At 43.0% G+C, this 22,585-nt stretch overlaps 1 protein-coding gene and 1 long non-coding RNA gene across 2 annotated transcripts in view; one reads left to right on the forward strand and one right to left on the reverse strand.

The window, feature by feature from the left end:
* GOLPH3L (golgi phosphoprotein 3 like) overlaps positions 1 to 22,585 on the forward strand; it is a 55,250-nt gene that overhangs the window by 24,950 nt on the left and 7,715 nt on the right. Inside the window, exon 3 of the mRNA XM_056546540.1 lies at positions 20,083 to 20,214. Within this exon, the coding sequence (XP_056402515.1) occupies positions 20,083 to 20,214 (132 nt within the window). The remainder of the gene's footprint in view (positions 1 to 20,082; positions 20,215 to 22,585) is intronic.
* The window catches only part of LOC130295626 (uncharacterized), a 44,846-nt gene that overhangs the window by 10,863 nt on the left and 11,398 nt on the right, over positions 1 to 22,585 (reverse strand). The window contains exon 2 of the long non-coding RNA XR_008848938.1: positions 1,664 to 1,744. This is a non-coding gene — a long non-coding RNA (uncharacterized LOC130295626). The remainder of the gene's footprint in view (positions 1 to 1,663; positions 1,745 to 22,585) is intronic.

A 22,585-nucleotide genomic window follows, 5' to 3' on the forward strand; every position in this document is an offset into this window, starting at 1 on the left:
CTCCCGATGGTGATCCCGGGCCTCCGCTGGGCTCTCCGCTGTCTTCTCCGGTCCTCCGCTGTCTTCTCCGGTCCTCCGCTGTCTTCTCCGGTCCTCCGCTGTCTTCTCCGGTCCTCCGCTGTCTTCTCCGGTCCTCCGCTGTCTTCTCCGGCACTCCGCTGTCTTCTCCGGCCCTCCGCTGTCTTCTCCGGCCCTCCGCTGTCTTCTCCGGCCCTCCGCTGTCTTCTCCGGCCCTCCGCTGTCTTCTCCGGCCCTCCGCTGTCTTCTCCGGCCCTCCGCTGTCTTCTCCGGCCCTCCGCTGTCTTCTCCGGCCCTCCGCTGTCTTCTCGGGTCCTCCGCTGTCTTCTCGGGTCCTCCGCTGTCTTCTCGGGTCCTCCGCTGTCTTCTCGGGTCCTCCGCTGTCTTCTCGGGTCCTCCGCTGTCTTCTCGGGTCCTCCGCTGTCTTCTCGGGTCCTCCGCTGTCTTCTCGGGTCCTCCGCTGTCTTCTCGGGTCCTCCGCTGTCTTCTCGGGTCCTCCGCTGTCTTCTCGGGTCCTCCGCTGTCTTCTCCGGTCCTCCGCTGTCTTCTCCGGTCCTCCGCTGTCTTCTCCGGTCCTCCGCTGTCTTCTCCGGTCCTCCGCTGTCTTCTCCGGTCCTCCGCTGTCTTCTCCGGTCCTCCGCTGTCTTCTCCGGTCCTCCGCTGTCTTCTCCGGTCCTCTGCTTTCTTCCGCAAGGCCTTACTGGGCCTGCGTAGCGATGTCATTACGCCGCTGCGTACGCCATTCCTATTGGATGACGTGTGCAGCAGCGTATTGACGTCATCGGAGAGGGCCGAGAAGACACCGGAAGACCAGCGCTGGACCCGGAGGGCACCCCGGAGCATCGTGGAGGGGTAAGTAATACTTACCGCACCACACGGGGAACATTAAGCTGCTATCCGGCAGCAGCTTAAGCATTTGGCGCTGCCGGATAGCACTTAATGCGTCATCGTAGGTCGGGGGGTCACTGTGTGTGTGTATATATGTGTATATATATATCTCTTTATATCTCTTTATATCTATTTATATCTATATATATCTATATATCTATATATATCTATATATCTATATATATATATATATATATATATATATATATATATATATATATATATATATCTCTCACTGCTAAAGGTATATAAGCAAGGATAGAATACAAATTTTTAAATAACACCATAAAAAAATGCAAATTAAAGAAAAATATAAATTTTTCACGGCTTAGGATTAATGATGTGACTATGTCCTTGTCATTATTTCTGAGATGGACTCTTTTGCATATGGCGACCAGCTCTGTATTTGGAGGTCTTTTTAATCGCTATGTCATTTTGTATTTTATTTTTTTATTTATTTTTTTTATGTTCCAGTTTCCCCGTACGTGGATGGATTATTTTAATCCTCTTTTATGACATTGTCCTATTATTAGTATCTCAATATAATTAAGGGATTACTATAAAATATGGATGTTTTCTCATAGGTCCAGAGGCCGCAGCTTCATTCCTTGTGACGCACCAGGCTGAAGGCATTTATCACTCATTGAAAATAAGGTTGTCGTGTTCTAAATGCAAAAGCGGTGACTCTTGTAAATAAGAATGTGGGAGGGAACGCTATATATGTTCTAGGGAAGAGACGACATGATTTTATACTTACTGAACCAGACCATGGAGACATATACACCCTTGAAAAACGTAGTTGCCTGCTTATAGCTTTAGTGGTGCTTCATCTTCATCTCTAGAAAAATGATTGAATCATTAAGGAGTACCTGTCACCAAACTTTTTATATATTGTTCCTTATGTAATTATAAGACACTTTCCTATTTACGTGCTGTTAAAATTCTCAACTTTTTATATGTTTTTAATGAGATTGAAAAAAACGGCCACTAGTTGGCTCTGTTCCGTTTCCTGCACAAATCAGTTAGTTTGGTCTCACAAATCAGTTAGTTTGGTCTCCTTCCGGCCTGGCAGGAGACCAAACTCAGGAAGTGCATGCGGGACATGGGGAGGCACAGCTCTCGCAGGCTTCAGTGACATTGCGGCCTGGTGGGGAACGCCCACTTTCTCCTGCCGGGAGCTCGCACAATGTGAGCAAGGGGAAATATATGATACACAGCTTTTTAAAGCTCGGAATTTTTTTTTTTTAAGGGAAGGGGACGTTAGGAGTAGTTAGGGAATATAGTTTGTTTAGAAAATGTACTCTTTAAAGGGGTACTCCGCCCCTTGCATCTTATCCCCTATCCAAAGGATAGGAGATAAGATGTTAGGTCGCCGCGGTCCCGCTGCTGGGGACCCCGGGGATCGCCGCTGTGGCACCCCGCTATCATTACTGCACAGAGCGAGTTCGCTCTGTGCGTAATGACGGGCGATACAGGGGCCTGAGCAGCGTGACGTCATGGCTCCGCCCCTCGTGACATCACGGCCGGTCCCCTTAATGCAAGTCTATGGCAGGTGGCGTGACGACCGCCACGCCCCCTCCCATAGACTTGTATTGAAGGGGCGGGCCGTGATGTCACGAGGGGCGGAGCTGTGGCGTAACGATGCTCCGACCCCTGTATTGCCCGTCATTACGTGCAGAGCGATCTCGCTCTGCGCAGTAATGATAGCGGGCTGCGGCGGCAGCGATCCCCGGGGTCCCCAGCAGCGGGAACCCGGCGATCTGACATCTTATCCCCTATCCTTTGGATAGGGGATAAGATGTCTAGGGGCGGAGTAGCCCTTTAACAAAAAAAAAATCCCTATTGGACCTTTTTGTTGTTGTTCTTTTGAGAGTGTCACAGTATAGGGATAAATATATGATCACACAGGGTCCAACTGCTGAGACCTCCCACTATCTTGAGAATGGGGCTCCTGAGTCTCCTATTCACTGTCTGACTGCTGAAGATGCTGATTGCAGCATTGACAACAGGCAGGGTTTATTTAGGTTTTGTGTTGCCTAGGCCTGACCAAACACTTGCACCCTTGTGATTTAAATTTGCGCACACCTTCACATTTAAGACCAACCCCTTCTTCTGTCCTCCTTCGGCCCTGCCTTCCCCTTAAGCTCCACCTCTTTGGGCTCCACCTTTTCATCTTTGTGCATTAAACATGGATACTGAGTGGCTATTTGTATATTTCTTTTGTTTTGTGAACAATCTCAAATGTTTTATCTATTATTTTTAATAGAAAATGATCTTAAAGGGGTTATCCAGGAAAAAACTTTTTTTTATATATCAACTGGCTCCGGAAAGTTAAACAGATTTGTAAATTACTTCTATTAAAAAATGTTAATCCTTTCAGTACTTATGAGCTTCTGAAGTTAAAGGGGTATTCCAGGTAAAACCTTTTTTTATATATATCAACTGGCTCCGGAAAGTTAAACAGATTTGTAAATTACTTCTATAAAAAAATCTTAATCCTTCCAATAGTTATTAGCTTCTGAAGTTTTCTGTCTAACTGCTCAATGATGATGTTACGTCCCGGGAGCTGTGCATGATGGGAGAATATCCCCATAGGACCTGCACAGCTCCCGGGACGTGACATCATCATTGAGCAGTTAGACAGAAAACTTCAGAAGCTAAAAACTATTGGAAGGATTAAGATTTTTTAATAGAAGTAATTTACAAATCTGTTTAACTTTCCGGAGCCAGTTGATATATAAAAAAAGTTTTGGCCTGGAATACCCCTTTAATGTTGTTCATTTCTGTCTAAGTGCTCTCTGATGACACGTGTCTCGGGAACCGCCCAGTTTAGAAGCAAATCCCCATAGCAAATCTCTTTTAAACTGGGCGGTTCCCGAGACAGGTGTCATCAGAGAGCACTAAGACAGAAAAGAACAACCTTAACTTCAGAAGCTCATAAGTACTGAAAGGATTAAGATTTTTTTTATAGAAGTAATTTACAAATCTGTTTAACTTTCTGGAGCCAGTTGATATATAAAAAAAAAAGTTTTTCCCTGGAATACCCCTTTAAAGGGAAATTGACAACAGCGCGCTAACCTGAACCTACATACCAAATATTATTTTCAGTGCTGTGGTGGGGGTCTCCAGGCTTCTGAGTAATACTCTGGCATTGCTCTATAGTGCGGATATCACCTACATTGCACAGAAAATATAATTTGCTTGTAAAGAAAACTACAGATTTCTCAGGGATGGCTGAACTGATTATTTTTTTCCAGGTAAAGTGCATTTTTATCAGCATCGCCCGCACTATTAACCTGTATATTCATGTTAGTGCAGGTGATGATGATGCTATCAGTTTTCTTTAAAATAAATAAGAATTTAAATCAAGACTGGTTTTTATTAAGATCATTCATACCCTTTTTGGGGAGGTGGTTGTCTGAAGTTGGTGGTAGCCGCAAAAGATTAAAGGGGTACTCCGGTGATTAAATTTTTTTTTCTTTTTCATATCAACAGGCTCCAAAAAGTTAAATAATGGAAATATTTTATTTATTTATTTTTAAATCAACTGGTGCCAGAAAGTTAAACAGATTTGTAAATTACTTCTATTAAAAAATCTTAATCCTTCCAGTACTTATTAGCTGCTGAATACTACAGAGGAAATTATTTTCTTTTTTTGGAACACAGAGCTCTCTGCTGACATCACGAGCACAGTGCTCTCTGCTGACATCTCTGTCCATTTTAAGAACTGTCCAGAGTAGGAGAAAATTCCCATAGCAAACATATGCTGCTCTGGTCAGTTCCTAAAATGGACAGAGATGTCAGCAGAGAGCACTGTGGTCATGATGTCAGCAGACAGTTCTGTGTTCCAAAAAGAAAAGAATTTCCGCTGTAGTATTCGTCAGTTAATAAGTACTGGAAGGATTAAGATTTTTAATAGAAGTAATTTACAAATCTGTTTAATTTTCTGGCACCAGTTGATTTATAAAAAAAAAAAAAGTTTTCCACCGGAGTAATCCTTTAATTACTTCTATTAAAAAATCTTAATCGTTCCAGTACTTATCAGCTGCTGTATACTACAGAGGAATTTGAGTTGATCTTTTTTGTCTTGCCACAGTGCTCTCTGCTGACACCTCTGTCCATGTCAGGAACCGTCCAGAGTAAGAGCAAATCCCCATAGCAAACCTCTCCTGCTCTGGACAGTTCCTGACATGGACAGAGGTGTCAGCAGAGAGCACTGTGGTCAGACAGAAAAGAACTCTATTTCCTCTGGAGCATACAGCAGCGGATAAGTACTGGAAGGGTTAAGATTTTTTTAATAGAAGTTATTTACAAATCTGTTTGGCTTTTTGGATAAGAAAAAAAAAATGTCACCGTAGTACCCTTTTTAAAAATAAAAATGTATCCTGTCCCCAACTGCTGCCCCCTGATAAAGTGTCACCCTGGGCCTGGGCCTTGTTGGCCTTAGTAAAGATACAGGGCTGGTTACAGGACAGAAGTTTGTGATCATGGGCAGGGGATTAGGCATTTTGGTGGGATAATCCCTATAAATTTTTGATCCTTATTAATACCCATTAAGGCAAAGACACATTAATACTACAAAGTAATCAAATCTATAAAAATAATAAATTTAAATAAAAAGCTTTAAAAAACATAACTGAATAAATTGCCCTAGATTTTGTATGTAACTTGGCAAAGCTTTAAGTAGGGTGTAAACATTTATCTACCGCGGTCACCTCATTATAGATATAGGATTGGGATACGTTTTAGATGGCGGAGGGTCCGACCGCTGTGGTCCCCCGCGATCTCATGTATGGAGCCCCAGATCTCTCCCAGAGCAGCGCGCCACATCTCCTCCATATTTCTCTATGGGAGAGTCTTGTAGCCATGGGACTTCTTGTTAATGTACTCCAGTAAACAGATCAACACTCCTAAAGTATATGGGAGGAAAATAAATTCCCACAAACAGTACCAGGGAAGTCTGTGAGCATTGTCCATGGCTGAAACCTAAGGCAGCTTATAGATAGATAGATATTGGTGGAAAAGACCCAATCAATGCCGCTTCATCTAAATAGTAAATACCCCATATCTAAAGTGATGTCACAAAATAGATTCCCAACGTGTGTCTCGTGTCAGCTTTTTCAGCATGGTTTGGTTACGTTAAAGGGGTACTCCGCTGCTCAGCGTTTGGAACAAAGTGTTCCAAACGCTGGAGTCGGTGCCGGGAGCTCCTGATGTCATAGCCCCGCCCCCTCATGACATCACACCTTGCCCCCTCAATGCAAGTCTATGGTAGGGGGCGTGACAGTTGTCACGCCCCCTCCCATAGACTTGCATTGAGGGGGCTGGCGTGATGTCATGAGGGGGCAGGGCTATGACATCACGAGCTGATGGCCCCAGCGTTTGGAACAGTTTGTTCCAAATGCTGAGTAGCGGAGTACCCCTTTAACACTTCAGTCTGGTGACCACGTCATTTTTGGCCTTTCATAGCTATTATTGAGCCCCTGAGAATCCCCTCCATAGGGCACAGCCATTTCTTATACTTCTCCATTCTCCTGGATCCACTTCTGTTTTTTGTTCCAAAAACGGCAATGGCCTAAAAATCTAAACAAATATAATAGTGATATATAGTGCAGTACAGGCTATTATTAAAGAATAATGTAAAGGTTCTTCTGTTTGCTTTGTGTTTACTTGTTTTAGCTGATGTAGCAGACATGAGATTGTTTTCATATTAGTTTGCAATCCCATCACTGAAGTGGTTCTGAAATGCAGCCTACATTTCCCACAAATCCTCTGGCTTTGGGTGTGGTATTTGATTACTGCAGCTGGTCATCTAATTAGGCTATTTGTGCTACAGTTTACCCAAGACATTAGATTCATAAGTAAAAATTACATTATTTTACCAGGTAAGTACAGCCCAAGTATTATGCTAGATTCCCATAGTCTTAAAGGGGTGCTCCACTGGAAAATATATATTTTTTTTAACCATCAAACAGAGAAGCTTTATTGAAATGCACAGTGAATACATCAGTAGTCAAAAGATGTATAAAATAATTGGTCCGTAAACCAAACAATAACAAGAACATCCAGGTACAGTTTATTATCCAGGAAAAATATATATATTTTTTTAAATCAACTGGTTCCAGATTTGTAAATTGCTTCTATTAAAAATTGTAATCCTTCCAGTACTTATCAGCTGCTTTATGATCCACAGGAAGTTCTTTTCTTCTTCAATTTCCTTTCTGTCTGACCACAGTGCGCTCTGCTGACACCTCTGTCCATTTTAGGAACTGTCCAGAGTAGAAGCAAATCCCCATAGAAACCTATCCTGCTTTGGACAGTTCCTGACTCGGACAGAGGTGTCAGCAGAGAGCACTGTGGTCAGACAGAAAGGAAATTCAAAAAGAAAAGAACTTCCTGTGGATCATAACAGCAGCCGATAAGTACTGGAAACATTAAGATTTTTTTTAATAGAAGTAATTTACAAATCTGTTTAACTTTCTGGCACCAGTTCATTTAAAAAAATGTTTTTTCCCAGTGGAGTATCCCTTTAGGGTGCGTTCCCACACGGCGTATAAGCAGCGTTTTTCACGCGGCCCAAAATTTACATAAGCAGCGGGAAATAGGCTGCGTATCCCTCGCTCACCATACACACAAGGCTTTCCGGTGGCAGCCCTATGTGTGCAGTGAGTTTTGGAGGCGGAGCCACGCGTCAGTCACGCTGGCACGCGGCTCCGCCTCTAAAACTCACTACACGCATAGGGCTGCCGCTGGAAAGCCCTGTGTGTGTGTATAGTGAGCAAGGAATACGCAGCGTATTTCCCGCTGCTGCCGTAAAATATGCGTGAAATATGCTGCGTATACGCTGTGTGGGAACGCACCCTTAAAGGGGTATTCCATGAAAAAACTTTTTTTTATATATCAACTGGCTCCAGAAAGTTAAACAGATTTGTAAATTACTTCTATTAAAAAATCTTAATCCTTTCAATAATTATCAACTGCTGAAGTTGAGTTGTTGTTTTCTGTCTGGGAACAGTGTGCAGTTCCCGAGACAAGCAGAGATGTCAGCAGAGAGCAGAGTAGAAGAGGTTTGCTATGGGGATTTGCTTGCGGTTCCCGAGACACGTGTCATCAGAGAGCACTTAGACAGAAAAAAACAGCTCAACTTCAGCAGCTCATAAGTACTGAAAGGATTAAGATTTTTTAATAGAAGTAATTTACAAATCTGTTTAACTTTCTGAAGCCAGTTGATATATATATAAAAAAAAAAAGTTTTTTCCTGGATAACCCCTTTAAGGAACTACTCCTGAATTGTGGTAAAAATGCAGATTATTTAATTATTTGGAAAAGAAAGCTGCAGGCAGCAATAAAAAGCTTGCATAAAAAAGATCCAACGTAGTCAGTGTATTTGTGATGGTGAAAAGGTTCATATAGCAACTGTTTTAAAGTTTAAAATTGCCCATAATTTCATTTAAGAATTATGTAAACCATTGTGCTCTTGGGAGCCTTCAGCGCAGCAGAAATGTGTTTTTTTTTTTTTTTCTCTTCTCTAGATCTATACAACCCTGTTTCTAAACTCTACAGGTAGTTCTTTCCCCCTCCTGTATTGGTATTTGCTCTATGTATTGCTGTCAGACCTTTTATAGGGCTGTGTCTTTCCAAGTCATCTGAATAAACATCTCCAACTTATGTCCATGCCAAATTTTAGTTTTTCTTTTTGAATAAATTTGCCAAAGTTTCTAAAATTCCGTTTTCACCTTCTCATTATGGGATATTTAATTTGTAGATTGATGTGGGAAAACTAGATTTATTATTTTTTTTATTTTAGCACAAGGCGGCAACTAAAGAAAATGTCAATGGTGATCAAACAAAATTGATGGTCTCGTAGAGAATTGTATTGACTAGGGCTGCAACAATGAATCGATGATATCGATTGATAACGGAATTCGTTGTTGACAAATCCAGTCATCGATCAATTGGGCTCCGACTCGTAGTGAAGCAAAAAACACTGAAGTTATGACATTTGTAACTTATTTTTTGGGGTCGGCGTTGCACTTCTGCAGGCGGCGCTGAGCTCTGCCCGATCCCCTTCCAGCTCCCAGCGCAGGAATATGAAGTTCCAGAAAGGTGAATATCTGTAAGTAGCGCTGTGTGACCGCTGAGTATAGCACGATATATGAAAATCCGGGGGGGGGGGGGGGGCGCGGCAATGTAGAGAGAAACAGACTAATATGCAATGTATAGAAATGGTAACGTAGCACTCACCCTCCGGTAGATGAAAACAAAATCCTTTATTTCGGCATCACATAAGGGACATGAAGAAAAGGTTCACTGTGACTCTTCATAAGCCAGGCACAGGGGAGCGGCGACGGCTCTATTTCGCAGGCTTGATCACTCCTTTCAGTACTGTACTGTGTCTGGTGAGGACATTTTAAAGGGGTACTCCGGCGCTTAGACATCTTATCCCCTATCCAAAGGATAGGGGATAAGATGCCTGATCGCGGGGGTCCCGCCGCCGGGGACAGCTGTCACGCCCCCTCCCATAGGCTTGCATTGAGGGGGCGGAGCGTGACCTCACACGGGGGCACAGCCTGACCTCACACGAGGGGGGGGCGGAGCATGACCTCACACGGGGGCAGAGCGTGACCTCACACGGGGGCGGAGCCGTGATTCACAATGCTCCAGCCCCGTGATCGCCAGTCATCAGACCCGGAGCGAACACGCTCCAGGGACCGATGATTACTGGGTGCTGCGTGGAAGATCATGGTGGTCCCCAGCAGCGGGACCCCTGTGATCAGGCATCTTATCCCCTATCCTTTGGACAGGGGATAAGGTGTCTTAGTGCCGGAGTGCCCCTTTAAAGACTTGATACAACATAGGGCCTCATTTACTAAGGCTTTTCCGACTAGATTCTGTAGGGTTATTTTTGTGTCGCATGTGTCATTCGCCAGAATTTCTGACAAAAAAAATCCAAAGAAACCCTACTAACTCTCCACATTACTCAGAGAACCCTACAAAGGGATGTGGTCATCAGAGAACAGGAGCATGTATCAAAAGAAACCAAAAAACTACATTTTTAAAAGAAACCTACAAATTTACTAATGTTTCCACAGAAAATGTGGTGGATTTGAGCTCAGGAAAACCCGACCGCTCAGAGCGTGTGCAAAGAGAGCAAAATATAGGAAAAATCGCCAAATTTAAAGGGGTGCTCTGGTGCCAAAAAGTTAAACAGATTTGTAAATGACTTCTATTAAAAAAATCTTTACCCTTCCAGTACTTTTTAGCAGCTGTATGCTACAGAGGAAATTCTTTTCTTTTTGAATTTCTTTTTTTGTCTTGTCCACAGTGCTCTCTGCTGACACCTGATGCCTGTATCAGGAACTGTCCAGAGCAGGAGAAAATCCCCATAGCAAACCTATGCTGCTCTGGACAGTTCCTGACACAGACAGAGAGCACTGTGGTCAGACAGAAAATAAATTTAAAGGGGTTATCCAGTAAAAAAACTTTTTTTTTATATCACAACTGGCTCCAGAAAGTTAAACAGATTTGTAAATTACTTCTATTAAAAAATATTCATTTTTTTCAGTACTTATGAGCTTCTGAAGTTGAGTTGTTCTTTTCTTTCTAAGTGCTCTCTGATGACACGTGTCTCGGGAACCACCCAGTTTAGAAGAAAATCCCCATAACCTCTTCTACTCTGTGCAGTTCCCGAGACAAGCAGAGATGTCAGCAGAGAGCACTGTTGCCAGACAGAAAACAACAACTCAACTTCAGCAGCTGATAATTATTGAAAGGATTAAGATTTTTTAATAGAAGTAATTTACAAATCTGTTTAACTTTCTAGAGCCAGTTGAGATATATATATATATATATATATATATATATGTATATGTGTGTGTGTGTTTTTTCCTGGAATACCCCTTTAAAAAGAAAAGAATTTCCACTGTAGCATATAGCTTCTAAAAAGTACTGGAAGGGTAAAGATTTTTTAATAGAAGTAATTTACAAATCTGTTTAACTTTCCGGCACCAGTTGATTAAAAAAAAATAAAAATAAAATGTTTTCCCCTTTTAAGGTACAATAGTAAAGATCATGGAAAAATACCTGTCGGAAACAAAAACCCACAAAGAAAACTCCACTCTTAGTAAATGAGGCCCATAGTGTATGGTGTCCACCCCCACCACCTCATGCTATTAGAAGCTTTTTAGGTTTGTATATCCTGTAGTTAGGAAGAGATTTTTTGAGATAATGGCCAAGCCCAAGTGTCATTTTTCTATTGTATGTGAGTTGTCAGACCTGCGGCACCGGTAACACAAGTAGATCCAGTTACGTCCACAAAGTTGTGGGAGGATTTGTATAACATTTGCTATAGTATCAAACCAGGACCCACGAACATGACTAGATACAGTGCTCCCTCAAGTTACAATATTAATTGGTTCCGGGACGACCATTGTATGTTGAAACCATTGTATATTGAGACCATAACTCTATGGAAACCTGGTAATTGGTTCTGAAGCCACCAAAATGTCATCCAAAAAATAGGAAAAAGTGAGGATTAAAGATAAATAAGTAGATAATTAATATAGATAAAGCAAATCCTTACATATAAAAGTACCGTAATAAAGATCTGCTGGGAGCTGTAATCACTGTCTTTGTCAGTGTTTCCCAAGCAGGGAGCCTCCAGCTGTTGCAAAACTACAACTCCCAGCATGCCCGGACAGCCAAAGGCTGTCCGGGCATGCTGGGAGTTGTAGTTTTGCAACAGCTGGAGGCACCCTGCTTGGGGAAACACTGGTCTATGTAGAGGACAGGAGCTTTTCAGGGTCCTGTACAGTACACGCAATGTCCTAAAAAAGTAACATGGAGCCGCCCTCACCTGTTGTCTAAAGGAGCAGGTAACCCTGGCACAGGTAAAGAGTACAGAACATGTAATACCTCTCTGTACTGTAGGGGGCGCTACCAGACACCAGTCAGTGCATGCACTTCAGTAATACAGGTAAAGTGTACAGAACGTGTAATACCTCTCTGTACTGTAGGGGGCGCTAACAGACACCAGTCAGAGCATGCACTTCAGTAATACAGGTAAAGTGTACAGAACATGTAATACCTCTCTGTACTGTAGGGGGCACTACCAGACACCAGTCAGTGCATGCACTTCAGTAATACAGGTAAAGTGTACAGAACGTGTAATACCTCTCTGTACTGTAGGGGGCGCTACCAGACACCAGTCAGAGCATGCACTTCAGTAATACAGGTAAAGTGTACAGAACATGTAATACTTCCTGTACTGTAGGGGGCGCTACCAGACACCAGTCAGTGCATACGCTTCAGTAATACAGGGGTTTTACCAGTGAATGCCCATTCTGATTGGTCGGTTCTTCCGGCCATTGACACATTTCACAGATCTGGACTGTCCGTAGTATTGTATGTTGAGTCTGATTTCAAGTTACAATGGTCCAGAAAAGACCATTGTATGTTGAAACTATTGTATGTTGAGGCCATTGTAAGTTGAGGGATCACTGTTTATTTATCCTTACCGCCCACTACTGGAGGGCAACACGAGGTTTGCGGGAAAATTGGAGACATGAAACTCAGCACATTCTATTATTTCATTTTAATGAATTCTTTTTTTTTCAATTTTGGAGTACATATATCTTAGCATTAAAGGGGTACTCCCCCGGAAAATATATATATTTTTTAAAGCAACCGGTGCCAGAAAGTAAATTACTTTTATTAAAAAATCTTAATCCTTCCAGTACTAATCAGCTGCTGTATGATCCATAGGAAGTCCTTTTTGAATTTCCTTTCTATCTGACCACAGTGCTCTCTGCTGACACCTCTGTCCAATTTAGGAACTGTCCAGAGCAGGATAGGTTTGCTATGGGGATTTGCTCCTACTCTGGACAGTTCCTGACATGGACAGAAGTGTCAGCAGAGAGCACTGTGGTCAGACTGAAAGGAATTTCAAAAAGAAAATAACTTCCTGTGGAGCATAGAACAGCTAAGTACTGGAAGGATTAAGATTTTTAAAAAGAAGTAATTTACAAATCTGTTTAACTTTCTGGCGCCAGTTGATTTAGAAAAAAAAACTTTTCCAGTGGAGTACCCCTTTTAAACCTTTGTAATTTATTTGGGAGGGTAAAAAAAAGGTGTTTTGATCTTTTTAGAAGCCGCTGTCACAGGTGACCATGTAAGGTCAGGTGCCGTTGTCACACAGCAGTGCAGCGCACATCAGGAAATCTGGGGAGAATAGTGGAGAAACATTACTGTAAGTGCTGTATTCTTTTCCCCCGCTAAAAAACAACGGCGCCCGACAGACCCCATTGACTATAATCTGGACCCGTTGTTGCTTCTTTTGCTCCATTCATATAACGGCCGTTAAAGGGGAAAACAAATAAAATAAAAGAGCTTAACGGCCGTTCTCGAGGGGGCGCAACAGTAGTGTGAAAGGAGCCGAAGAACTTCAATGGCGGATATCCGAGTTATCTGAAATCTCGGCCATTACCGTGAGAGGCCGGCTGTCGAGGCTCGGGCCCAGCTTCAGTGCTCGTGTAATCTCGACATCAGACATTTAGGATACGTTTATGCTTAGGAGCTTCATGGATACGCGCTGTTCAAAAAGAACCGCAATCCGTGCTCATGTCTGCGACTGTATTTCGTAGACGTTAGCACCGTTTTGTTGACAAGCGCCACCTCTGGTGGATTCTGTCACGGAACTTCCCACCTGTAAACAGAGCAGCGGAACTTAATACGAATGCGCAGATGCTGCAAGTGGAATACACATGAATACTCGTAGTGTGAACGGGGCCTTATGCTGCTGATCCTTAAAGGGGTACTCTGGTGGAAAACTTTTATTTATTTAAATGAACTGGTGCCAGAAAGTTAAACAGATTTGTAAATTACTTCTGTATGTCGTATGCTACAGAGGAAATTCTTTTCTTTTTGAATTTCTTTTTTGTCTTGTCCACAGTGCTCTCTGCTGACACCTCTGTCCGTGTCAGGAACTGTCCAGAGCAGCATAGGTTTGCAATGGGGATTTTCTCCTGCTCTGGACAGTTCCTGACATGGACAGAGGTGTCAGCAGAGAGCACTGTGGACAAGATAAAAATGAAATTCAAAAAGAAAAGAAATTCCTCTGTAGAATACAGTTGCTAATAACTACTGGAAGGATAAAGATTATTATTATTATTTTTTTTTTTATAGAAGTAATTTACAAATCAGTTGATTTAAAAAAAAATAAAAGTTTCCACTGGAGTACCCCTTTAACAGTAACCCTAGACGGCAGTACATTGCAGTGCCATGGGATTAAAGAGGTATTCCGGCCAAATACATCTTATCCCCTATCCAAAGCATAGGGGATAAGATGCTGGGACCCCCTCCCGCAATCTCTGTGCATCACCCGCATTCTATGCCGGGCTGCATCTCCAGTCTCGGAAACCTCTTTGTTTCCGGAACTGGAGACTTGACATCACGCCACGTCCCCTCCATTTATGCCTATGGGAGAGGGCGTGACGTCACATCTCCAGAGATTGCGGCGGGCCCCCCGCCATCAGACATCTTTTCCCCTATCCCTTGGATAGGGGATAAGATGTATTTGGCCGGAATACCTCTTTAAGGGGCACAATTCTTATCAGATAGAATTTCTTCAATTAAAAGAGCACAATAAATAAGTTTGAGAATTTGTAAATGGAACTTTTTATTATACTTCTAGATTTCTATCGCTCCTGGTGTTGTGTAATTCCCTGCTGTTTGGTTGTTTGTGTCCATTGTGACTAACGTGACACCTGTTGGTAATAAGCCATTGTGTTAATAATTGATCTCTGAGTTTATTCCGGAAGTGGCGTCTCCCATGTCAGGCACACCCGGACCAGGGAACGGCATCTCTCTATCACCGACAGCGCTTAAAGGGGCCCTCCTGTGGAAAACCCTTTTTTTGTTTTTTTTTAAATCAACTGGTGCCAGAAAGTTAAACAGATTTGTAAATGACTTCTTTTTAAAAATCGTAATCCTTCCAGTACTTTTTGGGGGTTGTATACTAAAGAGAAATCCAAAAAAGAAATGCATTTCCTCTGATGTCATGACCACAGTGCTCTCTGCTGACCTCTGCTGTCCATTTTAGGAACTGTCCAGAGCAAGAGAAAATCCCCATAGCAAACATATGCTGCTCTGGACAGTTCCTAAAATGGACAGCAGAGGTCAGCAGAGAGCACTGTGGTCATTACATCAGAGGAAATGCATTTATTTTTTGGATTTCTCTTTAGTATACAGCCCCTAAAAAGTACTGGAAGGATTAAGATTTTTTAATAGAAGTGAATTACAAATCTGTTTAACTTTCTAACACCAGTTGATTTAAAAAAAAAAAAAAAAAAAAAAAAAAAAACTTTCCACGGGAGTACCCCTTTAACACTGTTCTGTTAACCCCTTCCGGTGCAGGGATGCAACAGAAAAATGTGCAGTAATAGGGGAGAGGAATGTTTTGGGGTTGGCAACGTTCTGAAGGCCCATATAGCATAAATGGAGCGGTGGCTTTATCATGCAGGTCTACATATTTAATACGTTCTGGGGATCAGCAGTCGGACCCCCACCGATCTGCCCATTTGGATAAGGGATTATAACTTGCCCGGATAAGAACTCAATTCTGGACTGTCGTCCAGGACAGCAGAAAGCTTGTTCCATCCAGAAATGACTCCTCTGAAGTCATAGATTCCAAAACCACTGCAAATTCCACGGAGGATAAAAGGCGCTGCCAGTAAGGTGATCCAGGGGTGATGATAAAAAAAAAAAACATGATTTTATTAAAACATGCTACGCGTTACGAAACCAGACCGGTTTCTTCTTCTTCAGGCATGACAAAAATGCTTAATGCTCAGAATAAATACCCACAATTCCAATCACATGACAGGAAATGACATCAACCATACACACATTTTACAAAATATATAAAAAAATAAATAAATAAAAAATATGTATAAAAAAAAATATATAAAAAAAAAATATGAGAAAAGGAACATCAAAAAAACATTATACATTTCAAAAGACCGTATGGGTAACATCCTTGTGGTTGTCGTCCCAGCTTTTAGGGTGGGGGTCCCATGTAGCATTTATGCTGCATATTTGCTGCGGCATATTTTCCTACTCACTGAAGTCAATGGGCAGCAAAATCAGCTGCAGAAAATACGCAACATATACGCTACATGGGACCCTACCCCGACTCTGTAGAACAGTGTTTCCCAACCAGGGTGCCTCCAGCTGTTGCAAAACTACAACTCCCAGCCTTCGGCTGTCCGGGCATGCTGGGAGTTGTAGTTTTGCAACAGCTGGAGGCACCCTGGTTAGGAAACAGTGCTGTAGAAGGCAGCAGAATGGAGGTTTGGGATGACGCAGGTGAGTTCCCTGCTTAATGACTGACACATCCGGGACAGGTCGCACAGATCTGGGTGGCTTGGCACATAAGAATAGTTCAGGGTTATACAATTAACACGGTGATATTTGCATAAGGAAAGAGATGCCGTCTGTACTGTGAAATGTCAAGTTAACTCTTTAGTTACCTGATCCATTGTAGTAAACTGTCCTGTACCCATCTTTAGTGCTATCTACTTCTTCTCGCTATATATTAAAAGTGTACCTGTCGTCAACAAAAGCTTTTTATATAATGTAGATAATACCATTTATATGTATGTTTGTAATATACATTGGTTAAAAAATATATATATTGTTGTTCCTGCAGCTATTGCCTGTGTGTCTCTATGAGGAGTCCAAAATACAAGAAGTGAGGGTGGACAAGCGGGGCTCTGTGCACTGAGGACAAGCGGGGCTCTGTGCACTGAGGACGAGCGGGGCTCTGTGCACTGAGGACGAGCGGGGCTCTGTGCACTGAGGACGAGCGGGGCTCTGTGCACTGAGGACGAGCGGGGCTCTGTGCACTGAGGACGAGCGGGGCTCTGTGCACTGAGGACGAGCGGGGCTCTGTGCACTGAGGACGAGCGGGGCTCTGTGCACTGAGGACGAGCGGGGCTCTGTGCACTGAGGACGAGCGGGGCTCTGTGCACTGAGGACGAGCGGGGCTCTGTGCACTGAGGCTCTATGACATGCCCCTGGCTCACACATGAGGATGATTGACAACCCAGGAGCCTGCACAGAGCCCTGCTTTTCCTGCCCTCACTTCCTGTATTTGGACTCCTCACAGAGGCACACAGACAATAGCTGCAGGGACAGCACTTTTTCACCCAAAAATATACACATTTTTTTAACCAATGTATATTACAGATAGACATATAATGGTATTATCTACATTATATAAAAAGTTTTTGTTGACGACAGGTACACTTTAAGGGTAGGGGTCACATCTACCGTATTTAGCTGCGTAGTTTGTGCTGCGTCTTTTCCTACCCATTGAAGTCATTGGGTAGCAAAACACCCAGCTGATTTTGTTCCTCATTGACTTCAATGGGTAACAAAATGACGCAGCAGCAAAATACGGCACGTGTGACCCTACCCTCAAACAACATTATGGTGTCTTGCTGGAAAGCTGTTGTAAAATACATTTTTCAAGGAAAAAATATATATAAAAAGACTTAGGCCTGAAGCCTGAGGACAGGATCTGATGATATTTCCTGCTCTGAGACCATGGAGGCCTCACATGGCTCCAGATCACCACGTACACATGGAAATACCATCACACAGGCTTTGTGTACATATTGTTGTATTTGATGAACTTGTCTCCATGACAACACTGTACCTGACAGGAAATAGACGGGGCGTCGTCTTAGGTTCTGCCCTCAGGCTTCGGGCCTGTAACTTCAAACAATCCCAGCACAGACAGGAGATACTGAGAAACTGTCTTTTCATGTGTTGTGTCCATTTATGGCAGAGTTTTCCAAACAGTGTGCCTCCAGCTGTTACAAAACTACAACTCCCAGCATGCGTGTCACTAAGGGTTGGTGGGGCAAACAGCTTCTGCGGGGTCGGTCTCCATGACTACTTGCCCTATTCCTGACCGCTTTATAAAACTGTTTTCACTGAACCCCCTGAGCATTTTAGAGTAAATAATAGTTTCAGTGGTTTGGACAGATAAAATGGTAACAGGTTCGCTTTTAAAGGAGTAGTCCAGTGGTGACTCAGTGGTTTACAACTTATCCCCTATCTTAAGGATAGGGGATAAGTTGCAGATCGCGGGGGTCCGACCCCTGGGGCCCCCCGCGATCTCCTGTACGGAGGCCCGACAGCCGTCGGGAAGGGGGCGTGTCGACCTCCACACGAAGCGGCGGCCGACACGCCCCCTCAATACAACTCTATGGCAGAGCCGAAGCGCTGCCTTCGGCAATCTCAGGCTCTGCCATTGAGATGTATTGAGGGGGCGTGTCGGCCGCCGCCTCCTCGTGCGGGGGTCGACACCCGCTATCTCGGCGGAGAGCCGGGGCCCCGTACAGAGAGATCCCGGGGGGCCCCAGCGGTCGGACCACCTGCGATCTCAAACTTATCTCCTATCCTTAGGATAGGGGATAAGTTTTTCACCACTGGACTACCCCTTTAAGCATTTAGAGCAAAGTTATAGGATATAGCCCAAAAAAATACCGGCCATGCTAATTTGCATAATGAATTATATATGCGTGACATCACAGGATACACATATGAGGGGGAAATTTGTTCCTATTCTGACCCCTATAACTAACTTATATTCACCCCAATCTGTAGTTGTTAAAAGGACCATTTTTGTTTTGATGTGACTTTTTGATCGCTATTTTTATTAAATTCGAGAGTTGCAGTTAGTTACTTACTACAACTCCCAGCGTGCCCTGATACAGCCTGTGACTCAGTTGGCATATATAGTAGTATATAGTGTAGGTCAGTGTTTTCCAACCAGGGGTGTCTCCAGCTGTTGCAAAACTACAACTCCCAGCATGTTGGACTATATAGTAGTATATAGTATAGGTCAGTGTTTTCCAACCAGGGGTGCCTCCAGCTGTTGCAAAACTACAACTCCCAGCATGCTGGACTATATAGTTGTATATAGTATAGGCCAGTGTTTCCCAACCAGGGGGCCTCCAGCTGTTGCAAAACTACAACTCCCAGCATGCTGGACTATATAGTTGTATATAGTATAGGTCAGTGTTTCCCAACCAGGGATGCCTCCAGCTGTTGCAAAACTACGACTCCCAGCATGCCCGGACAGCCGTTGGCTGTCCGGGCATGCTGGGAGTTGTAGTTTTGCAACAGCTGGAGGTGCTCTGGTTGGGAAACACTGGTATAATATATGGTGCAACATTCCGGGAGTTGGAGGATTGGTTGGATAATTACCGGCCATTGCGTTGCGTATATTTTTAAAATAAAAATACCGTCGGGCTGGCCAAAGTGCCGGCTGTGCCAGTAAAATACCGGCTAGGTGGCAAGCCTAGCCATAATTGACTGATTAGAGTGAATCCTACCCTGGGACCCTGACTATGGTATGGTTTGGTAACCCCCATTTTCAGTAGAGTTAAAGGGGTACTCCGGTGGAAACTTTTTTATTTTTTTATTTTTTTATTTTTTTAAATGAACTGGTGCCAGAAAGTTATACAGATTTGTAAATTACTTCTATTAAAAAAATCTTAATCCTTCCAGTACTTTCTAGCAGCTGTATACTACAGAGGAAATTCTTTACTTTTTGCATTTCTTTTTTGTCTTGTCCACAGTGCTCTCTGCTGACACCTGATGCCCGTATCAGGAACTGTCCAGAGCAGGAGAAAATCTCCATAGCAAACCTGTGCTGCTCTGAACCGTTCCTGACACGGACATCAGGTGTCAGCAGAGAGCACTGTGGACAAGACAAAAAATAAATAAAAAAAGAAAAGAATTTCCTCTGTAGCATACAGCTGCTAATAAGTACTGGAAGGGTAAAGATTTTTTAATAGAAGTAATTTACAAATCTGTTTATCTTTCTACCACCAGTTGCTTTAAAAAAAAAAAAAAAAAAAAATGTTTTCCACCGGAGTACCCCTTTAAGTGACTGGGTAGCTGCCTTTTCTGCATGGCCCTTTCCTTTTGGAGTCCTATGAAGGTTCTGCAGAAAAGTAAGCCATATGCTTACTCAGCGAACAGGGTTCACTGTTTTTTTTATTTTATTTATTTTTTCTTAAATAGGTGAGGGTCCCAGATGTAACATTATTATAGTTGTTGTGATGTCTATTTTGTTTCCTGACAATCCTTGTTTTGGTGCAGGGTTACACATCATTCTGGAATGACTGCATATCATCAGGACTACGTGGCGGTATCCTCATTGAGCTCGCCCTCAGGGGCCGTGTTATCCTGGAACCGGCTACTTTACGGAAGAAACGCCTCCTAGACCGAAGGGTAAGATAATTTTCTCTTCCCCAAATGTGAACAGTGCCAGTTACATTAGGTATTTAGAAGAGTCCTTCTCCCGAACAGATGAGATATAGCTCCTATTGCATTCAAGTGAATGATGGTAAACTGCAATACCAGACGCAGCCTGTGTGTAAGAATGGTGCTGTTTCCACTATAGTAGAATGATGTGTTTAGGGGATACCCGAACATTCTCACATCGCTTGGCTTTCAGCAGCGAGGCGGATATTCTTGATTACTTCATCTGTAGTCTGGCCCCCTTAGTGCCCGCATGAAGTAATGTCATGAACCACTCTGCCCTATATAGAAAACACATTCTAAGTCAGTAGATAGGGAGGTCTTCCATTCAGGACTCTCACCACCAGGTAGAAAAGAGCTTTGGGGACCAAGATAATTACTATTAAAGGGGTACTCCGCTGCTCAGCATTTGGAACAAACTGTTTGGAACGCTGGAGCCGGAAGCTCATTACATCATAGCCCCGCCCCCTCATGATGTCACACCCCGCCCCCTCAATGCAAGTCTATGGGAGGGGGCGTTTCACGCCCCCTCCCATAGACTTGCATTGAGGGGCGGGGCGTCATGAGTGGGTGGGGCTATGACATAACTAGCTGCCGGCGCAGTTTGTTCCAAATGCTGAGCAGCGGAGTACCCCTTTAAATGGTGGTCTTTCGTTTCAATGTAATGCATAGATGGGCCAAGTTTATCAGAGTGGAATGTCTTCTCACTCCTTATCCTAATTCAAAGAAGAGGATCCCTGGAGGAGAGTGACCCTTTAGATCAAGAGAGATGAGGTCTGCATGTTTCTTTAACTCCTTCCCACAAAATCTCGCACCTCCATGGGATTAGTGCAGTCATGGAATATGGCTTAGGGTCTGAGCCTGCTCCATATTCATTGGGCGCTAGTTGCATATTACAGCCATCCATAGCCGGCAACAGCTGGGATTGGCCTTCAGTCCAATCCAGGCAGTTTAACTCTGTAGATGCAGCAGTCAGTGATGACCGCGGCATGTAGATGGTTATTTAACAGGTGACATTCCGGCAATGCAGTCATGGAGGGCCAGTTGGTTTCCATGGCAGTTGAATGTCTTCTGAAGTTGTTGAAAATTTAACCCCCCCCCCCCCCCCCAACCAAAATGTATAATATTATTGGCATCACCACATGTGTCCTGCACTATATGATCCTGCACAGTAAACACCATAACCAAAAAAACACAGTGCCAGAATTGAGCATTTTTGCTCACATCACATTCCAATATAAATTACATTAAAAAAAAGTAATCGAAGAGTCCCCTCTGTTCACAGCACAAAAAAATGACCCCTCACGCAACTCTGTAGACTGAAAAAGAAAATATAAATGATATAAATAAATAAAATAAATACTTTAATTTTTTTTTTTTTTAAGTATTCCATAACAAAAGCAATATAATTTGGGTTCTGCTGTGATTGTACTCACCATAACAATAAAGATGTCTGTTCTACTACGCAGTGAACGGCATAAACACCAGGCACCTCAATATAAGCAGAATTGCATTTGTATTTTGTTTTTTTTGTATATTGTATTTTTTTATATATGTATTTTGTATTTTTTTCTTTTTCAGTTTCACTGGAGAAATCATTTTATTTATTTATTTATTTATTTAATCTTTAGATTCCATTTTATTGTAAAATAGAGGGTACAGTTGGTCCCACAAAAAACAAGCCCTCATGCCTTTCTGTATATGACAAAAAAATCTAATGGTATTGCCTGTAAAAGTCGAGGAGTAATAAAAGAAAAACAAAGCAAACAAACAAAAATAGCCGCCTTACTATTTCCTGTTAGGAATCTATAAAAATGGTTGGGTAAACGGTGTTATCTGGTGTGTCAATACAAGGAAAGGTTCCGGATAATACTATGAAGTCACAAGGTGGTTACGACACTTCTGAATGGTGTTACTAAGATCCTGCAGTCAAAAAAAAGAGAACAGCAAATTCCACAATCCAGCGGAATTCCTCCAATCCGTTATCTGCTAATCCAGAAAGTCTATTAAAATGGCACAAGAGAACAATTTAGAGAAAATTCTACTGACAACCAGCAGCCAACCGTTTCGAGTGGCTGATAACAGGGAACAGTAGCTTCCATTTAACCGATGCTGCTTTGTGCTTGATTGTCAAATTGTCCGGATTATCAGATGCCGGATTGAAAGGATTGAGATTGTCCAGGATTACCAAAACATGACTGCTTACTTCCATATACAGCACCCCACCTGGCCACAGATTGGGATTGGTATTACAGCTCAGCTCCATTAAAGTGAACGAGGCAAGATGCAATACCACACACGACCTGTGGACACTAGTGCCGCTGTTTTTGGAAGATGGCAG

The sequence above is a fragment of the Hyla sarda genome, chromosome 11 (assembly GCF_029499605.1).
Source record: "Hyla sarda isolate aHylSar1 chromosome 11, aHylSar1.hap1, whole genome shotgun sequence".
NCBI classification, from domain to species: domain Eukaryota; kingdom Metazoa; phylum Chordata; class Amphibia; order Anura; family Hylidae; genus Hyla; species Hyla sarda.